The 21,189-nt window shown below is 40.4% G+C and overlaps 1 protein-coding gene across 10 annotated transcripts in view; it reads left to right on the top strand.

Annotated features, from left to right (window-relative positions):
• The window catches only part of LOC141792534 (inositol 1,4,5-trisphosphate-gated calcium channel ITPR1), a 77,950-nt gene that overhangs the window by 41,438 nt on the left and 15,323 nt on the right, over positions 1-21,189 (top strand). For 4 of the 10 annotated variants that reach the window (XM_074673217.1, XM_074673213.1, XM_074673219.1 and 1 more), the window contains 12 exons: positions 4,173-4,220; positions 6,277-6,409; positions 8,068-8,255; positions 12,969-13,152; positions 13,255-13,508; positions 14,233-14,433; positions 14,521-14,631; positions 14,969-15,064; positions 15,189-15,332; positions 15,437-15,544; positions 15,686-15,878; positions 17,916-18,038. In XM_074673217.1, coding sequence (XP_074529318.1) covers positions 4,173-4,220; positions 6,277-6,409; positions 8,068-8,255; positions 12,969-13,152; positions 13,255-13,508; positions 14,233-14,433; positions 14,521-14,631; positions 14,969-15,064; positions 15,189-15,332; positions 15,437-15,544; positions 15,686-15,878; positions 17,916-18,038 — 1,783 coding nt within the window. The remainder of the gene's footprint in view (positions 1-4,172; positions 4,221-6,276; positions 6,410-8,067; positions 8,256-12,968; positions 13,153-13,254; positions 13,509-14,232; positions 14,434-14,520; positions 14,632-14,968; positions 15,065-15,188; positions 15,333-15,436; positions 15,545-15,685; positions 15,879-17,915; positions 18,039-21,189) is intronic. The other 6 variants (XM_074673216.1, XM_074673218.1, XM_074673214.1 and 3 more) reach the window with 2 other exon arrangements.

The raw sequence follows: 21,189 nt of genomic DNA, 5'->3' as shown, positions 1-21,189 counted from the left end.
GCCTTTGGGAGTTTTCATGTGTCTCCACAGTTAAAATAGAAACCTTTTACTAAGTTCTCAAGCAATTAAATAATAATATTACTATTAGATAATCCTGTAAAGTATTTCAGAAATAGTTAGTTTACAGCTTTCAGTATGTTGTAACCTTTCATAGACCACTCATTGAAATACATTGAAATTCAATATTTCAACCCTAGAGTGTTATTGGTGGACATTACGAGACTTTTTTTTAACTTGTGTTTCATTTTTCATGTTTTTAATTTTGTAGTGTGTGCAGAAGTCAGCAGATATAGTTCCTTGCCCAGTAAAGAGTTAATGTGCTGTGTGTCAAACAAGGCCCTGTAATGTAATTTTGGCCCGGGGTAGTCAGCACAGATGTTTTCTGTCAGGGCAGCTTTACATTCTAAATATTGAAGTCTTTCCTTTAAGCTGTTCAAGTAAGGTCCAGAGTGTACTGTACTTTCTGAGACAGTGGTTATCTAAGCAGGATAGAGGATTTATTTCACTATGATTCCATCCATGTCTATAATACCATCCACATGTGATGGACTGTTGTAATCACGGGCTAAGAAGACTTCCCATGACAACTCTTCCAAAAACGTTTCCTGTCTGTGGGGTCGGCTTTCACATATGAAATAGTTTAGACAATGAACAGTTAGTTCTTCATGACAAAAGTCTAGCCCATTTCTTCTCAAGACTAATTTGTTGGAAATGAAGAATCAGTTTGCCTTTGATTAAATCATGGTCTAGAGCTAGGTCACCTGAGTTTGGAATTCTTCTTTTGTTTTAATTTAATTTTGATTAAAGCTCCTATTTTTGAATCACATTTCTAAGTATAAGTTCCAGATTCAAAATTTGTAATGCCATTCTCCAAATATATATATATATATATATATATATATATATATATATATATATATATATATATTCTTCTTTTTCTCTGTGATGTTGTTATAAGCTCCAGTGAAGAGCTTTTAGATGGAAGATGAATCAAAAATAAAATAATTATTGATGCCATGTATGAAATTCAAATGTTATTAGAGATTGTCTGCAGGGATTATAGATTTGGTTAATTATTTGGAATACGTATGTAGGGTATAAGGTGGTCATTTTATAGCATACTGCCAAAAAACTCTTTGTTTAACTTTTTCAGGAGAAAGATTTTTGATGAGTAACATGTCAGGCTAATATAAAGGTATAATGTGCACCTTAAACATGCAATACAAGATCAGCAAAGAGAGGCAGTAGCTTTGTCCAAAGGGGATGCCAACATTGGCACAACCCAGAAGTTCTTCAAATGAGAGTCAATTGAAAGTTATTTTCATATTTCATCTAGGGGTGCACCGATCACAATTTTGCGGCCAATCACCAAACACCGATCTTGAAAAAACCTGACTTGCTGTTACCAATTTGGGCAAATACTGATTTTTATTTTTATAACTGACAGCGTATACCTTCAATGTTCCAATCTTATTATATTGAAAATCATTGAACAATACCTGTGAAACAATAAAATCTTTATGTTTTAACTTAAACAACTAATAAAGTGTCCTGAGTTTTTGGTCTCAGAGCAAAAAGCAACAATGGCTGGGTGCCTGACCACCCCAAAGGTGCATAAGACCAGTTTTATATGTAAGGATGGGCTGATCACCGATCATCAATCCCCCAAAATTAAGGAAAACGGCACTGATCGATCAACCAGTGCATGTCTGATTTCAAAATTCTGATTTCTGTTTGTTTTTTAAGTTAAAATGCTTTTAGTAATTTGATTTTATTATCTCCTCACTTTCATTTACTAAATAACTCTAGTCCAGGAAGTCTTATATTCTGACTTCCCCTAGTTGAAGAGAGTCATGTATTTTTATCTTTCAAATATTAGAAGTGAACTAGTTGATAAAAACAAATTGAAAGAGTGGAGAGACTTCCGTTTAGGTAAAGTCAATTAAATGAACAACTTTTATGGAAATTAATTTCATTATATCAACCCCTCAGGTCACAGTTCAACACCTGTGGGTGATTTTGGAGCAGGAGACAGAGCGCTCTCCCTCACAAACATCAGCAAAACACCACATGAGGGAAATCTTTTGGCAGACTTGTGCTCAGAAACATGTAGGAACTTTTCCAGAGGAGGCCCCGCACCTTGATAACATACTGTACTGTACATTATGGCCTTGACCTGACTTACAGAGAGCGACAAGTTCTCCGGTCAAAGTTGTTGTGTTTGTTATTCTCCCTGTCTCTTTCTCTCTGTCTTGCTCTCTGTGTGCCTGGTAACAGATGGCCACTGTTAGCAGCTCCGTGTCACTGGTTCAGTGGCCTGGTTCCTTTTGGAGTGATTATGTAACTCTAACCCCCTCACCCCCTCGCCTCTCCTCTCCTCTCCCATCGCCTGCCGCTTTGAGTGTGTGTTTTTACATAACAATTTATGTGGAGCAGTGGCTTTTACCAGCTCCCTCCTCCCTCAGTGATCACAGACTGTAGATAGAGGTGTCTCAGATGAATTCTTGTTTGTGTGAACCTTTGAGGAAGTTAGTAAAAGGCTGAGGATTTGACTCAGAGTAGCGATCTTTCATCTTATGTTAACTCAGCCCTGACTTTAAATGACTTCAGCTTTTAGTCAGATTACACTTGCAAATTAAAATAAGACTTTGACATTTCAAAAATATTCTCACCATCACTGTGACTACAAGAGACACCCAGAAGTGCACTTGTTTTAACACATGCCCACTCAAAACCATATGCATCATTTTTTGTACGTCAGATTTTGTAAAGAATGAAACAACTAAGTATTCACACTTTGTAAGTAATCATTAGAGATGCTGGGCCAATGAATCAGACATTTTTTTCTCCCTTTTTTGTGGAATTGTACTAACTTCATAAACACAACTTCTTCTTATCTTTAACCTGGGTCAGGCTATGGTAGCTCAAGTAAAGATCTATTCACATTTTCTATCTAAGGTAACACTTATATGATTTTTTACTACAGAGTGTATGCCAATATTAAATCAAATTTCCTCCTTCAAATGTACAACTAACAATCACAAAAAGTTATAATAAATAAGCTAGATTGTGAATAATAGCACCATATTCTCATTTTTTGTAGTCTATTGGCGGTGGTTAATGGCCCTATGCAAGCCTCTTTTCTTATTTTGACATCGTAGTGAAGGCTGTTTTTCTGCGGCTCAACCTGACAAACCTGCATCATAAAGTCTTCTCTTCACAGCTGAAACTGAGACTTTCTTAATATGACCTCTTTTCAGCTTTGAGTGAAGCTGTTGGCCCATCATACAAACTGTCAACTCTCAGTCACTTGTCTTCTGATTCAGTTGTGGTTTTGGGTCTGTCAGACCTCTTCCTACCAGAGTTTCTAAGAACCTCTTGATGGAGAAGGAAACTGTACTCACTGGCATCTCGACCTTCTTTGCAGTTTTTCTGAAGGAAAGATTTACATATTAAATTATCTTAAGATGGTTGGTCTCTCTTCCATTGTCATTTGCCTTTTCCTCACCATGTTTTTACAGCAATGCACTACTTTCTGCCGTATAACATTGTTTGAATACAATCACAAGGGTATGGTACCACGATAAAATAATGCTCTGCTTTTGTACCATTGGTCACCTGTATGAACTTTTAGCATCTACTTTGCTATAGAACAGCTCTAAGTTAACTCATTTCTTGTTCCCTGAAAAACATATTTTTTGTGTAATTCTGAAATGTCCATTATTTTCCAGGGTTGGTTCACCTTACCTTTTTAACCTCTGGCAGTTCACCACTTACCTTTATACCAGTTTAAGCTGTTCATTAGACTTGAACTGATTGAATTTTAATGTAAAACTGGAAAAACTGGGTTGTTCTAAAACTTTTGACAGGTAGTATTTATATATTTATCTATTTTTCTAAATAAATGGAAAAACTTAGGTAGAGCTACACTGTATCTATCTCATTCTATTTAGTTTGCATGTCTCCTGTCACTTTGTTTTTGTAGTTTCTGACACAGCAGTTGGTGCATGGCTGCTAACACAGTGCAGATTTTTGCATGGGCACTGAAAACAGCTGGATGGGTACTTGATAATGTTCTTAACCTGTCAATAATCTTGTTCTGTCCTGCATGGATACTAACCCTGTGTGTTCAATCTTTTGATCACTGTGCTGACACTCCTCACTGCACCCAGCAGCTGGATCAGAACCAGCCTGAGAAGCTGTTAGAGGACCAGAAGAGGGTAGGTACTCACTACAGCATGTCAGCACAACTCACAAATCCACCAGTGTCAAGACTCAAGGTAAAAAAAAAAAACAAGTTTCATTCAAACAGGCAATGAGCATCTAATGTAAGAAAATATACTTTTCTGATTTTGATTTCTCCATTTATTGTGTAGGAACACCCAATGTGGTAGAAAGTGAAGAAGGAAGGCAACAAGACAGTAAAGATTAAAACAATTGAGGACAGAAGGGGGTGAGGAAGGAAGGCAGAGAGGACAGAAATTAGTTGGGAAGGACTAAAAGCAGTGAGCAAAGAAGAAAGAAAGGCAGGAAGGAATAAAAGTGGGAAAAATAGAAGCAGTCAGGAATGAAAGAAAGAAGTAAATGAAGTGGGAAAACTGAAGAATAGAAGAAGTGGAGAAAGAAAAAGTTGCATGTCTCAAGTTTTATCACATATTGTCTTCTCCTCTTTCCCTTTCCTTTTTGCAACTTTTAAGAGCTTTGTATGTTAAAGGCCTTTCTCAACTTTTGTTATCCATAATAATAATTTGATCAAATAGCTTTAATCATTGATTCAGAATTGTCTTCTCTTGCTTCACAGAAGGAAAAGACTGATGTGTCAGATACATAAATATTTATATACCAGTTGACAAATATGTACCCAGCAGTGAATAATGTGCCCAGCATGATTTTAAACATAAAACAGTAATTCTATTGGGCTTGTAGGACAACCCTATAATTTATTTTCATGTTCAAACATGATGGAAAATGTTGGATATGAGGAAGTACTGCACTGTCATTAAAAACAGCAACAGGTAGTTTATTTAACGTGTTCTGGCGCTTGCAAGGGATAACATTGGAAATACATCAAACCTTAGAGCTTACTTCAAAAACAGGTGCAAATAATATTTCAAAAGTAAGAAACTGTATTTGTCTAACTTCTAATGTCTTACTAGACTCAACATGTCACATTCATAAAGCTCTGGTTGTTTGTAAGGAGTTAAACAAGTTCACCAGTGGAAGTGACATTTTTTGTTTTTTTTTAAATATAGGTATTTTACTAATTTAGGAAACTTAGAAAATATTTTATTATTATTGATATTATCATGTTTAAATTTTTATGACAGTTTATTACTCTTTAAAAGCAATTCAGGCTTTTTTTTTATTTAATTTTTTACAGTGTACAAAAGACATCAATATCAGACCTTCACCCTTGTTGCATCACTTCCTGTTATGGTGTTAAAGTTTGATTAAATTGCTGCTCCCCAGGACAGGTTTGATGATGCACTGACACCATGAGTATTAGGCTCATAACAAGAGAGTCTCATCATCATCATCTCTTCGTGCTGTGGGGTTACACATCCAGCATACAGTTGATGAACCTCCTGCCAGAGAGAAAGAGAGAAAAAGAGATGACAAGAATAGTGTTCACACCTCCTACATTCACTAATATGACCTCCAGAGCAGAACCATGGCAGCGCAGCTTACATAACCCTGCTGTCGTCTGTCAGGGACCACCCACAGCTGATAACGATTCGCAATCATGCACAAACACGCACAAAAAAACACACTCTTTTTCATTTCCTTCACTTTATCCCATGGGAGGTCTGTCAGGTAGCTCTGGGCCCTGGTTTCCATGACGACTATAAAGTCGTGCTGATGAGTGCTCAGCGGTGGATGAGTCATAGTGTGGGAGGGCTGGCCTCAGGTCTGTCTAAGTGAAAACTAGGCCCTTACATTGTCACTACAGGGTCACTCAGTTCTATTTCTGATTACAAGATCAAGCTGAATAACTTTAATACAAGTTTTCTGTTCAGCATCGACATCAAAGGAATCCCATAAATCCACCACGCATATTGTATCACTATGTGGTTCATCTTCAGCATGGATTGTAGAGTGTTTTCTTTGGCAGGCTCTCACATCCTGAGGTCTGTGGGTGTTTGTGGGGTCTTTGAATGCATCATAATGCTCAATAAATAACTGATGATGTGTGTTTTCCCTGTTATACAACAGCTCCTCTCCCTGCTGCTGACATCATGTTATTACATCCTCTCCTTCTCTTTTTCCTCTCTGTAGGGCGAGGCACTGAGACAGATTCTGGTGAACCGTTACTATGGCAACTTTCATCGAAGTGGTGGGCGGAGGGAAAGCCTGACGTCATTCAGCAATGGTCCCCTTGGCCCGGTCGGGCCTGGTAAAAACCAATCAGGTGGGGCTGTTGCTGCTGTCTGTGGTCACTCTTACAGTGAAGTTCGTTATGAAGAAAGTGATAAGGGTATTTTAAATGTTGCAGACAAGGCCATGAAAACACAGGTCCCAACATCTTTTTGCTGATGTGTCTGTGAAGCGTTCACCAAAGGTCTCAGCCAAAGAGCCGTGACTTTGCTGCCAGTAATGACTGTTAACACTATCAGGGAGCAAAGTCCAGATAAACATTTTTTTCATTTTGGTTTGTCAAACTGTTTTCTGCCCCTGTGGTTGTAGTTAAAGCAAGGCTCTTTCAGTGTTGCATAAGGACAGGAGTGGGTGAGCGTGTGTGTGTTGAGTGCGTGTGTCTGGCCCTGAGTCGGTTATCAGCTGCACAACTGTCCTGTGAGCTGCCCTTTGTGCACACACACTGCAACACCCTTATCTTCACAGGATAACATGCTCATTGTGTTATTATCTGCAGTCAAAATACTGAAGCTCTGCAGAGCCTCTGCTTTTCTTTGTGTTATTGGTTTTGAATGTTGAATTTATGTGCTAACATTTTATCTGCATGCAGATAAGGGGGATATAATGGTGCCAGTGGTATGAGCTGTGGGTCTGATTGTTATTTATTCAGTGCTACCATATTGACCCACTTACCAAAATGGCTGCACGTATGGCAGCGTTTTCACATTCAGTGAGACATGAGTGTGAAACTATAATGCATGCATGTTGGATGGATTACAGATTGTATGGAAGGCCCAGATGTCATCTCGTTATTAGCTCATCTGTTCCCTACACACTAAGATGTTGGCAAACTTCCAGAGCAAGAGAAATGTATCCCTCCCCAATGTAATCCTTTTTGTATATATTATTTATGTATGTATGTTGCTAGGTGACCAGCTATTACTTCCTGTGAAAACAGCTGTTGCATCTGCTGCAGAGACAAGAGCTGAGCTTGAATTCCATATAAACTCTTCAGCCAAGGCCGTGAGGGGGAAATGTTCAGCTAATTAATGCACAATGTACAGATAGTAGCTTCTACAAGCATAGCCTCACAGTATAGAAAACACGAGAGGTTATGACTTGTTCGCAGGAACACGGATAACGTTTCCATTTATTAACTCAAATTCATATAGCCTTTCATGAAGCTGAATTAAAAAAAAACAGTGTGGGATTTCATGACAGGAAATTTCTGGATATTCTAGACAGTGTTTAAGTTCCTTTTTCAAAATTTATCAAATTATACAGCTGAAATTACTTTCTGTTTGTTTTTAAAAGTGTATTTTGAATTGACATAAAAGAAAAACACTCATTATTATAAGGACTATGTTTTTGAATAATTTGATACATCTTTATCGCTGTTGCTACATAGCATCCAAATTAATCTCTTGTCAGGCAAAAATAAGAATTGAATAATAAAAGACCAAAAAAAGACTCATCAGCCTCTGTCGCAGAAGGCCTGTATGCATGCATTTTGTTTGAGACAGTCTCATTGAAAAACTTGAAAATGGCTTGGTTTGTGTTTATTTTTGGTTCCTGTTCCAAACTTTAACTTAAACCATGTGAATTTGATGTGATACACAATTTTACTGACTTCAAAAAGTATTTATTTCACAGGCCAATATGCCTCAAAGTCTTTGCTCTGATCTGGCCTGCCTCTCTGTCTCTCTCGTCCAGTGTTGGGGGGTCCAGGGGGCCTGAGTCGTGGTGAAATGAGTCTGGCTGAGGTACAGTGTCACCTTGACAAAGAAGGAGCCTCTGACCTGGTCATCGACCTTATCATGAACACCACCAGTGACCGTGTCTTCCAAGAAAGCATCCTGCTGGCTATTGCCCTGCTAGAAGGTGGAAACACCACCATCCAGGTCAGTGAGCTACGCAGGGACCTTTTTTACTGGATAGTCAAAGTAATTTGTTACCTATCTGAATCTTTAATGGAAGAAAATCTCACTCACCTACTGACCTCACTACAAGCTGTAACTGAGCTCAACTGTTATCCGTGGAAAAGCTCAGTTTATCCACAGTGCATCTGGAAAGGATCTGCTCCAACCTAATCAGTAAAGAACACAATAGTGTTTCATGGATGGAGGTTTTCGCTACGAGAGGATCCACAGTATGTGGGTCAGTGTGCCACCATAGCTGCTCATATACATTACCAACGCGGCTTTCCCTGTCTCATATCTAGAAGTATGTCTCTTGTTTAAAGGCCAAACCAGCTGCTTACAATGGCAGTGGTTTTTAGACAGATGAATAGACTTAAGATAGATTCACAACTCAGCATTTTAGCTTTTGGACTTTTATTTTAGCTTTCAGCTAAAGACTGTGTGAGTGAACACTTTCCTTCTATTTTATTTGAGAAAAGCTGCTCATATTCCCCTTTCTCCTTGTTCCTTATTCCTCTCCATGTCTTTTGCTCTCCTTGTCTCTTGCATCCGTCTGTCTGTCTGCATAGTGTTGTGTAAGAGCGGAGCTTGCATAATCAGGTTAGAGCGAGAGAGAGCCGCTGTGGCGGAGATAATGCCTCGGCTTCCCACGGCTGCTGCAGAGCTACGTCACGTGATCCGTCTGTGTTACATAAGGCCTGTGTGAATGAACAATGAGGAATGTCTCAGCCTTCAAAACATTCCAGCCTCTCTCCTGCTCCCTCGCGCTCTCTCCTGCCGGCCCAAACTGGGTCATGCTGGGCCTCCGGAACTGGGGCAGTGGGGAGAGAGGGCGGGGTTGGGGGGAACACAGAGGGGATTGAAAAGAAGCTGGAGCTCCTCTTACCCAAGTTTGCTCTGCAAAGGCAGGTTTCTTTGAGGGAAACCTAGTCTGTATGCCCCCCCTGAAGTGTACCATAAAATACAGACGTTTATTTTAGATATTTGTTTAATTCTTTAGCATTTCAGTCCTGTTATTTAGAGCAAACACCCACCAACTTAAATTTTATTTATTTTTTATTGAGTGTCAATCAAAAGTGTGACATTCTGAAGGAAACTTGTTTTCACAAATCAAGGATACCTTTTTTCAGAAAACCCCATAAAGTTCACCCTGTTTCACTCTGCTCTTCTCAGCAGCACACAATAAGACTTGTTTGCTGTTGTCATTGTCTTTGACAGGCTCTGCCGAGCACCTGTTGGTTCCTGAATATCTTGTTCTTACATAACATATTTAACCATTTACTCGTGACCTACAAAGCTTGCACTAATGAACCACACATAGCAGCTAAAGATTGCGTGCACAGTCACGTACACACACACTCTGGTGCAAAGATGTCCAAGGAACCTTTGATACTTTGCAGTCATGATTTCGAGACATCTCAGGGCCTCCCTACTTTTGTTTATTTCTGTCACAGTCTTGTCTTTCATGACTTTTAACTCGTCACCCATTCGACATGTAACCTTGCCCCATGTTGTTTGGTTTCCTCATCAAACTTTAATGTTTGGATTACATTGAAAAAAAAACAAAGGAGAACAGAAACTAGTTTTGAGGTGACAGAAAAAGGGGCAAGGAGTTGAGCTGTGGAAATAAGGAAGAATAGAAGGAAAGGAGGAAAAGGAGACATTTTCAGTTCCACTTGGTTTGCATGCGGTGCCTGACACGAGAGGGAGGGCGAGGAGGAAAGGGAGCGTGAGTATAAATAGCTGTTACATAACATCCCTTTGTTGATGCCAAGTGGCGGAACGGAAGGAGAGAAGGGAAAGCGCTCTGACCTTGTTTTTCAGTGTTGTCCGCCCCCACCTCGCCCCACTCCTCTCCGTCTCATTCCACTCAGGGTTTGTTGCCATGGATACAGACATGCTCTGTGTTTACCCAAACTGCAGGGGGGCCCTGAGATGATCACCCATCCTTCTCCTCTCCTTTCTGTTTCTTCTTCATCCACCTCTTCTACTAAAATCTGCTTCTCCTTGACCCCCACACATTACATCACCCCTTCATCATTCCCCTCTAGTGTTCGCTTTTCAAGAGCTGTACTAACATATATGTCGTCTTGTACGACAATACGGATGTCATTACCTCGGTGTGGAAAAAAAAAACTGCAACAAGATTACTGCAGAGGCAGAAAGTGCTTCATCACGACGGTTTAGGTTTCTCCTTCTGATTTATAGACATCACATCATTTCTCGAGAAACCCTTACATAAAAGTCTGCCGTGGTGCTTTTCCTTTACTATGGTATTCCCTTTCAAAGGTGGAAAGGCTTTTTCTTTGTTTCAGTGACTCACATCTTCCGCTGAACCCAGCTCAGTTCTTAGAAACAGGCCGTTTCACAAAGTGGATATTTCATTCTGCTGCTGCAGGCTGAAAACTTCCACTGCTGGAATAAAAAAATTAATAACTCTTACATGACCAATACACTCCTCTTCCGGCCAACATTAATCAAAGAAACTTGCTGCTAACAGTGAAAATAAGTCACTCAGCTAGCCTGCATGCATGTACATACTGCTGGCTGCACACCCTCACTGTGCCCAGCTTCTCTCAAACATTACATCCTCAAGCGGAGAGCTGCAGCATTTAATAAAAATGATAGGCAGCGCAAAATGAATGTGATTACATAAGGACAAAGTTGGCAGTGTTTGAGTTTGCGGTAGAATGCTGTATTACGGAGTGTGTGTGATATGTGGGTGTGTCCTCTACAAATTGGCATGTGCCTATGTCGGAGACAGCTGACCCAGTTTTCGAGTGTAAAAGTCAGTGGGCGGATTAGCTTATGCACTCTCTAGCATGGGTGTGCTCATACTGTATGTGTGTGTGTGTGTGTGTGTGTTTGTGTGTGTTTGTGTGTGTTTGTGTGTGTCTGTGCTTGTTATGTAATGGCAAAGGGAGGGGGAGGAGAGGTGATGGTGAGTGCTCTTCCCTCTGTTTGCTCTGCTCGAACCAGTGTGTGTTATCCTGGCCCTTTGCCTGCGGCCTCACCCTCGTCTCACTCACCCCTCCTCACCCACTGCTGAGGGGGAGGCAGAGTTATGTGAGCAAAGAGACTGACCATCGCCCTACACACACACACACACACACACACACACAACTGTCCTCTGTCCATGCTGTGAGCTAAAGTGAGCTGCCAGCAGTGCAGCTCATACCCCCTCTGCAGCTTCTTCTCTGTCATCAAGTTGTTTATTGCATGAGGGCCTTGCATGGCAACCCCCTTCTCCCCCCCTCACTGCCACTGCCAAGCTATCTCTTTGTCCCTGACTGTTGGCAGGATGTGTACGTGCAGGAGGACTGCTGCTCTGTGGTGGAGGAGGGCCGGGGTGGGGCACAAAGAGGTTTCGGAATTTGCTTTGAGGCACAAGCGCACAGTTATGTAATTGTTTCTGTGGAGGAAACTTGGTCAGATATCTGGGTTAGCCCTGCTCTGTGTCATGTTAATAAGCTGCACACACAAGCTTGTTTTGCCACTTGTTGGTCAGTTTTTAATCTTTTATATGAAAAGATCAAACAGTAAAATTCCAACGCATTTAATCATGTTAGTACAACCACCTCAAGGCTGAGACCTTGGAGCAGGGCGAACAAGGACTGTTTTGTCTGTTTTGCTTAACGTTATCCTTGTGACTATCATTTATTTGTTTCCTCTAGTAGCCCAGTTTTACATCTAACCTGGAAAGACTGGTGGTTATATAACAAACTTGAAGAGTGGCCTAGATACCGCTTGATAACATTCCCTCCCTACCCACCTCTTACTCCTGTTTTCCCCTCTCCAGTTTACCTGTTTTTTCCCCCCACTTTTCCTCCTTTTTTCCCTCTTTGGTGTCAGTCTCTGTCCTCCAGCACTTCTTCTCCCCTCTCCCCACTCCCCACTGCTTTCTGATTTTCTAACTGTGTAAGTAGGCCAGGCTTCTCCGTCTCGTGTCATTTTTCACCCTGCTAGTGTGGTGAGGCGGCTTCTGCTGGTCAAAGCCTTTCCATAGGCAGCAGCAGATAACAGTTCTTACATAACCAAACAACAGGCCTGTGGGTTGGGACACGGTGTGCTTGCAGGCTCCAAAGTGTTCTAATTCTGCATGACCCAATTCCACAGTAATAACTGCAGCGTTTAATCCCTCGCATGGCGGTAAATCCCAGCCCTGCACTTGGAATATGTTTTGTGGGGGTCAAGTGAAGACCGTGTTGCTCAGGTTCAGTGATGTATATATAAATATATAATTTATTTTACTGTATTTTTTCTTCTTTTTTTCAGTTTGAAGAACGTTAAACAAAACCAGATCTAAAATTTGGTAGTAAAGCCAGTCCACAGTTTCAGTATCATGTTCATTCACTGAACTTTGAATAACACTGCAGTTGCATAACAAACTTGAGAGAGGATACAGTGTGTTGACTTTCTGGGGTTAGCGTGTAGCTTTCTTGCTTGTCTAAAATGCTTATTGAGTCCAATATAACATTATGCTACTTGTATTGTTTAGCCATAAGCAAAAACTCTTTGCCTATATTTTCCTTTAAATGGCTTTTCAAAAAGAACACAAACAAAACCTTCATTTTTGAAGCCCTGATCCTGAGGCACTCTGGTGTTTTATTAGAAGAACGATCAATCCCTTAAAATGCAAAGAACAGACAATAAAGCTCACAAGACCTTCATTTTTATCCTTTATTTTGTCTCCAGCGTTCGTTTTTTTGCCGCCTGACAGATGACAAAAAATCTGAGAAGTTCTTCCGAGTCTTTTATGACCGGATGAAGCTGGCACAGCTGGAGATCAAAGCTACAGTGACGGTTAACACCAGTGACCTGGGAAACAGGAAGCGAGACGATGACAGCCAGGACAAAGATGTTCCTGTCCGCAAAAAAGGTCAGAGGTCACTCTCCAGAATTCAAACTTTAACTTATAACAAATAATTTTATTTTATACATGTTAACTAAGTGTTTATCTTTTCTACCTGTGTCCGTTTAGCGAGAGACTCGGCTGTTGTCATGACAGACGATGTAAGAGAGCAACTGTTAGAGGCCTCCTCTGCCACCAAGAAGGCCTTTAATTCTTACCGACGCGAAGCAGACCCTGAGGAGCACTTAAACTCGGCAGACGGTCAGCCGAGCACTGGAGACAAGAACCAGGATGAGGGAGAAATGAGTTTTGTCATTGTCATTATGCAGCCCATCCTTCGCTTCCTCCAGCTTCTCTGCGAGAATCACAATCGAGACCTGCAGGTAGGCAGATGGAGCTTCAGACTCTGCTGGCTTTTAGATATCTACTGGAGTGCCTCTCACTCACAGCTACAAGAATACAGCAGGAGAAATGTGTTGTAGTTTTTAACTTTTTACATGAGTACAACAAAAAGCATCATCTAGCCATCTGTAAGACATTTAGCCTCTTAGCTTCCTTCACAATGTAAATAAAAACTTTGGTGTAAAACACAACTTCTCATTAAAAAAGGAAAACATTGTTACTGCCTTGGTTCTTTTATAATTGATATCTTTACTAACAGCAGTGTTTGAGAGGACAGAGAAAGTTTGCCTCTTGGTGTTTTCAGTCATTCAGGTCATATTTTCAGCTTTTCTTCAGCGCCAAGTTTGTTCCTTTTCAAATATAAAAGTCATGCTTCTGTCAGCGCACAAACCCCAAAGGAATGTTTTAAAAAACAAAAGCTTTACATCACAACAGTCGTGTAGTCAAGAAGAGGTCAGGTTGTGGTATTGTGACTGCAAAGTGGCATGCTTCTGATGGGATGGTCAAGTCCAAAATAGAAATGTGGTTGCTCACCATGTCTGTCTTTTGTCCTCCTTGACTTCCTCTGAGCTTAGTGTGTCAGGGAGGCCACATTTTCATAACAACTTATCTTTTGTTTCACAGGTTTTGTTTTCTATTAGGTCGTCACTGGTTTGATGATTGTTTTTAATTGATTCAGTAATTACACCAACTCCATCTCTGTAGAACTTCCTTCGCTGTCAAAACAACAAAAACAACTACAACCTGGTCTGTGAGACCCTGCAGTTTTTGGACTGCATCTGTGGCAGCACCACTGGGGGCCTCGGCTTGCTGGGGCTCTACATCAATGAGAAGAATGTGGCCCTTATCAACCAAACTCTGGAGAGCCTCACAGAATACTGCCAGGGGCCCTGTCATGAAAACCAGGTACAGAAAGAGAGCTTGTTGAAGCTACACCTGGACTGTGCTCCAAAACTTTTTCATTTTCATACTTATTTTTTGGTTTTCTTCCAGAACTGCATTGCCACACATGAGTCCAATGGAATAGATATAATAATAGCACTGATCCTGAATGACATCAACCCACTTGGGAAAAAGCGAATGGACTTGGTGTTGGAATTAAAGGTAAGTTATCCAGGAATGTTGCAAAAAAAAAAAAACGTTAAAAAATGATCTGCAGTTTTGTTCAAAACCAGGAAATGGATTGACCAGCAGATAAATTTTTAGTCTGCTGATGAGAAAAACTGAAGTCTTCTCTCACAGAAAGGGTTAAAGATTATCAGGTTACAGATTTGAGATCAGACATTCAAGCATCTAAGGTCAAATAAGTTCTGTGCTCACATGCCGAGACAAACTGCTGCTGAGTGCATTTTTTAAGAGCGTCAGGGTTTCTGTCTGCTTCGCTTGGAAAAGGTCTGAGTTTAACCTTTAAGTGCTTTCTCTTTTTTTCATATTTTCCCAGAACAATGCATCCAAGCTGCTCCTGGCCATCATGGAGAGTCGCCATGACAGTGAGAATGCCGAGAGGATTCTCTACAACATGAGACCCAAAGAGCTTGTGAGAAATAGCACCTTGCACACTTGACCAATTTATCCCTTTCTATGTGGCAGTGAAAATGTTCTGATTCGTCTTCAGGTATCAAAGTACTCCCTGTAAAATTACAGTGATCATGTGTCTATAGGTGGAGGTGATAAAGAAGGCCTACCTGCAGGGAGAGGTGGAGTTTGAGGACACACAAGAGGAGGAAGACAGCGGAGAAGAAGAGGAACATGATGCTGCTTCTCCCCGAAATGTTGGACACAACATTTATATCTTGGCTCACCAGGTCTACTTTTCTTTCTTGCATCAGGTGTTGTTGGATCTGAATATGATACATTTGTTTAGAATCATGAATTAAGCTCACTTCTTGGATGCATTTTCTCCATGCAGTTGGCTCGTCACAACAAGGAGCTGTCCATCATGTTAAGGCCAGGAGGGGCCAATGGAGAGGGGGATGAGGCCCTTGAGTTCTACGCTAAGCACACGGCACAGATTGAGGTCACAATACACATCAAACAGCATTGAATCTCAAAAAGCAATACAAAGATACCAAAATAACTCACAGATTATGCACCATGTGGATCAGCAGATTTCAAGCTAATTGGCTCTTTGGATGTAACAGAGTGTCTCTGTCTCCAGATTGTACGCCAGGATCGCACCATGGAGGAGATCGTGTTCCCTGTGCCAAACATCTGTGAGTTCCTGACCTCTGAGTCCAAACTGAGAGTGTACTACACCACAGAGAGAGACGAGCAGGGCAGCAAGATCAATGACTTCTTCCTGCGGGCAGAGGACCTCTTCAACGAGATGAACTGGCAGAAGAAGCTCAGAGGTAAGAATGAGATGCAGCTTGTGTGGCAAAGGGAAGGGTCCAGTGGTGACCTATAGTCAGTTGTGAGAATTATGTGTAGAGAAATACATTTTTATGACTGTTTAACCAAATGTTTGCTTCATGAGTTCTTTGTTTACATTTTACAGTGTATAAAAAATCATCAGAATTAAAAGACACAATACGAAGGGTCTGTTTGCAGAAAGGATGATGGCTCATGCAGTCAGTTAGTGTGGAGCATAACAAAAAGTTGTGACAGGATTTGGTGAGCCTGTTTGGCTATCAAGAAACTCAATAAGCTTTTATACATGGGACTTTTTCTTCAAATAGTCCCTTTTTACTGGTCAGCTGATGTTGTGCAAACTTAGTGTCTGACTTTTTTTGTCCTAGAAATTGCTTCAGGCGTTGTTCTTGATGTGATAGTGGATAATTGACTTCCAAACTGTCAAAAGTTCCAACTACAGACCTCAGCTTCTGACTTATGTGCTTAAGCTGGAAAATAAGCTTAAATTTCTCTGCTTTCTTGGGTTTTCACAATCACTTGTGTTTTTAATTGTTTTATTATTTTAGTTACTTTTTTACATAATGCTGTCATCTTTTTTTCTATATCTGCTGATGTCTCGCACTAGCAGTAGGCAGTAGTTAGACCAGACCTGACACCAACATTATAACAGACCTTTTTTTTTTTAATATTTTGAACTTAATCATCTTTGACCTTTTTCGAGTTTATAGTGTCCAAAGTTTTTTTCTTGAGTTGGTATTCTTTAGCCGTCCTCGGTGCAAACCCTCCACAAGAAATTTGTAAGCATTGAAATCTATGATTTTAATACATTGATAACAAATGAATTTATTTGGTCTCAGTGACTCAATCCCAGTAAACTTCATAAGATTCAGTTGCATTTCTTTTTGCTTACAGAGGTTTGTCTGAATGTCTGAAAAGACTTTGGTTGAAGAATCTTGGGAGCAGCTGTAAGAGATTTGGTCAGCTGGTTAGATAGACTGCAAACTCTTTATCTACCACCGCTAAGAACATGGTTGTGTAATTCTTTGTGCCAGCAGCAGTCTGGCAACATGTCCAAGATACAACCCAACCCTTACCAAACCCATTTTGGTTGTAGACCTGTGCCTGAACAGGATGAGCTGGATGAAAATCAGATGGAAGGATGGGTGTGTGTGTAGAGAAAATCAGAAGCAGTTCTAACTATGTCACTTTGTGTGCTAGTGTTGTGTATTTGTATGTTTCCACTGTCTAAAAGCAGACAGGGGCTTTCCAACGTTCACTGAGCTGTGAACATTTGTACAGTAACTTTATGAATCACAACTCTTGGAGAGCTCTGCTGCTCACGCACACACACACAAACACGCTCAGACCAGCACCCACACTCAGTCACACTTCTAATCCGAGGAGAAGTCTGCAAACCCCCACACACACACCGTCTCTCACTTAGAGGAGGGAATGGACAGAGAAAAGTCCCTGCATCTGTTACTGTTTTCTACTGAACCAGAGGGTTAAAAAACAAAAGTAGAGGAGAGGTAATCTCTTTGAAGCAGTGTCAGTGGCTTGTTTTGAGTCTCTAATTTGGATGCTAAAGTATTGATGTTCCACTCAACATCGTTAACAAATTCTCCAGTCTCTCTCGGCAGTTTCTGGAAAAAGCCTTTTGATAAAACAGCCTTACTACTCAGTATAAAAACTTTTTTTTTCTTATTTGAATCAATCCTATTAGGTTTTTTTTTTTTTTACATTTATTGTTTTAACATATCCCCAAAGCTGCTTAACAGAGATTAAGTTGAAAACAATTTGGTTAATCAGTACATTTGAAACAGCATTTTTAGGGTTGCAATGAATAAATATGAGTATATGAGCCCACGTTTTAAGTCTTTTATGTCCCGGGGGTTTGAGCTGTTAGTTAGACATGGATGGTAACATGCAGTCTGCACACTTTTGAGTTTTCAGTTCAGTTCTTCAGAAATTCATTGACCTTCCTAGCTCAAGCTTACATTTGGAAATGATACATGATGTATTTCCCTTCTCTTCAGCCCAGCATGTGCTGTACTGGTGCTCCAGAAACATGTCAGTGTGGAGCAACGTTTCCTTCAACCTAGCTGTCCTCATGAACCTGCTCGTCTGCTTCTTCTACCCTCTGGAGGGGGTCAATGGAGGTCAGTCACACATCAGTGGACTCAGGAGTGTGAAAGCAACTTTTTTAAAAAGAAATTTCAGTCATAATCTCTTTCAAACACTTTGACTTGTATAATACCTGTAAGATTAGCTCAGATTTTGTTATGCATACAAACCAGCCACCAGCTTTGCAGGGACTTTTTTAATGCGTGTTGATGTGGAACTCATGCTGCTCCACAGAGGTACATTTGTGTGTGCTGCAATTTTTAGACTTCTCTGGAGACCGGGTCAAAAAAAGGTGATGTACTCATGATGCAAACAGGAAGGATGGGACTTGCTGACATGTCTTCAACTGTCTGTTTATACCTTTTACATTTTAATCTGATGTGCGCAAAGAAAACATCAAAACAATGACAGTTTGCTTAAAGGTGCTGCACTAGATAAAACAAGCATCAAAGCCTTGACAGACAACCAGAGATCAAGAGGTGAAAAGGCTTTTGCTCACTGCTGTGTTATGTCGCCAAAGTTTGTACTCAGTGAGCACTGTGTAGTTTTCTAGCTTAGTTTAATTTATTGGTTTAATATACAGAGACGATGCATCTTAATAAACATTTCTGTAAATACGCCGGTTTAGCCAATTTGGCTAGTTTTAAACTGTAGTCTCTGGGGCAGGTGGCATGAGCACTACAATAAATGAAATGCATTGAAAAAGAAAATTAAAACAGTACTATAAACATATTGCAAAAATCATTACAAACATACAACAAAATGCAGTGAAATTGAAATTTCAGACCAGGTGGTCACACAATTGACCATATCTAAACCATAATTTTGAATTTCTTTTAAAAGAAAGGTAAGTGTCTTGCTTCCTGAGCTGAGCTGGAAGAGTGGTCCTTCTGTTTGGAACCACACAGTCCCCTCTACTGACAGTCCTGGATTGCCTGTCATTAGATGTTTTCTAGTTGGATCTCAACATTTACGTCACATTGTAATTAAAGGGTCTGTGAGGCAGGTCATATGGTTGAGACACCCACACTGATCGACTTTGAAGATCTGACTCTTGATCCTTCTCCTGCATCATCACTGACCTACTGATCTCTTTTAACTGCAGAGGTCTGATCCGCTGACTTCTGATCACCTGACCAGGATTAAAAACAGGACTTTAGGAGGCCTCTGCCTATGTCTCAGACACTCACATCCCCTTACCAGCTAATACACACACACACACACACACACACACACACACACACACACACACACACACACACACACACACACACACACACACACACACACACACAAATGAGTGTGTTTACCAAAGTCCATGTTGCCAAAGCTTTGAGCTCATATTTGTCTTTCATTACCATGGAGACTGGCGTAAACACAGGAGTGCCCACTGTCATTTAGTCTTCCATAAACAAAAATTACAATCACTCAGGTAGGAAAATTAAACAGCATGTATCAAATGATCAAAAAAAGTCATACATCATGTGTTAGACTTCAAACGTTTGTCTATCCAGCTGCCAAACCTTTCTTTTTGAGATTTGTCTGTAATTGTTAGTTGGTGAAGTTTCCCTTTTCAGACTTTTCTCTGCTGCTTTTGTTTTATGAAAGGTAAGGTGTGTTCAGATGAGTTTCTTAACTTGCATAATCATCAAGCTGTTATAAGTTAACAAAAAAATAAGCGAGACACAGAAGGTAGATGAATATTCTAGGCTGTATATTAAAACATTTAAGTTTTGATTTTGATTTGTTGATACGTCTGTTTTCACAGGATTTTTTTGTTGTTGTTGTTTCTTTAAAAAGTGTAGGGTTTGAATAAAAATTGTGGAAAACTACAACAAATAATAAAGCTGATTTCTTTAAAATTGTTCATCAGGGGTCCAAAAATTTTGGTGACCACATCTCCCTGTGTGGTGTCAAACATTGCTCACATCGCCTCACACACAGTAATAGGCCAATAATAGATTGTACAAAGACCTTGCAACATTATTGGACAACACAACATCCAAAAAACCATAACAACAGCTACATTTATCAACTTTAGAAAATACACTAATCTATTATACAAGAATAGTTGAAAAATGCATATTTGCAATCATTCGAATTTCTACCTTCACCAAGGAAGTTATGTTCTTGGGAGAGTCTGTCGTCCTGTCTGTTTGTCTGTGAACAACACAAGTCAAAAAGTAGCAAGGTCACGATAATTTCTGACAGATGTAAAAGTACGATCCAGATCCTGCCAATATTCTGGATACTAAGATCTGGAATATGAAATATGTACTGGGTCATCATAATTTTCAACACTGTCAGGTAACAAATTATCATACAAACCTGCAACTAACACCAAATTGTAGCAGACAGTCTGCTGAAAGGGAGTATAACATTAAAGTAGGACTAAAGTGTTGCGTTACAATCACAACATGCTTGACTGAGGTCTGCGCTCTCTGAGTGCTTTTCTAGTTTACTTTTATTTTTATTTACATGGCATCTCATGATCCTTCCATCACTGTCTCACAACCCTTACTTTTGGATCCACTGTCGTCAATCCTAGTTCGGTTTCCAAAGCTGAGGTCTCGATGCCCTTTTGTTGGATTCTCAACAAAAATATGAGATACATTTGACATAAAACCATACAAAAAGAAAGCGTTTGATTTGTTTTCAACATTTCTTTGTTGCCCAGAGACCCCTGAGTTGACTAAGCCAGGATAACAACGGTGACAGTGGCAGCAGATAAATTTAGGAAGGACATTAATATGTGCACAATGGTAGACTTAAAGGGCAACTCCGGTTTTTTGACTCCTGGACCTTATTTGTAGGTGTTTGCATGCTCATATACTCACTCAGACAAACATCGTGCAGCTCGGAGTCCTTCAGAAGTTATTTAGATCCAACTGATTTTAGCCGCACTTAGCGGGGGCCACGGCAAGGGAGCTTCAGCGCGGGACATAATCTCTGCAAAATCGCTCATTTCGGCTATATTTTTTCATCCATCGCTATCCATCGTTATCACAAACACACTCCTCTTCTGTTGCCATAGGCGAACACTGTCCACAAGCGCACCACCAGTTTTCATTGAGTCGTGGACGTGCTCCTGTTAGTTGTTCTCGAGCCAGCTCTTCGTCTCTCTCCCTCTGCATCCTTCTTTCATGGAGCTCCTCGTCCGTGTACTCAGGCTCAAACCAGTAAGGA

This window comes from Halichoeres trimaculatus, unplaced genomic scaffold, assembly GCF_033239565.1.
Source record: "Halichoeres trimaculatus isolate MK-OKI-2021-1 unplaced genomic scaffold, fHalTri1.1 fHalTri1_scaffold_1, whole genome shotgun sequence".
Classification (NCBI taxonomy): Eukaryota; Metazoa; Chordata; class Actinopteri; order Labriformes; family Labridae; genus Halichoeres; species Halichoeres trimaculatus.
The sequence above is the reverse complement of the archived record's forward strand: the minus strand, read 5'-3'. Positions and strand labels throughout refer to the sequence as shown.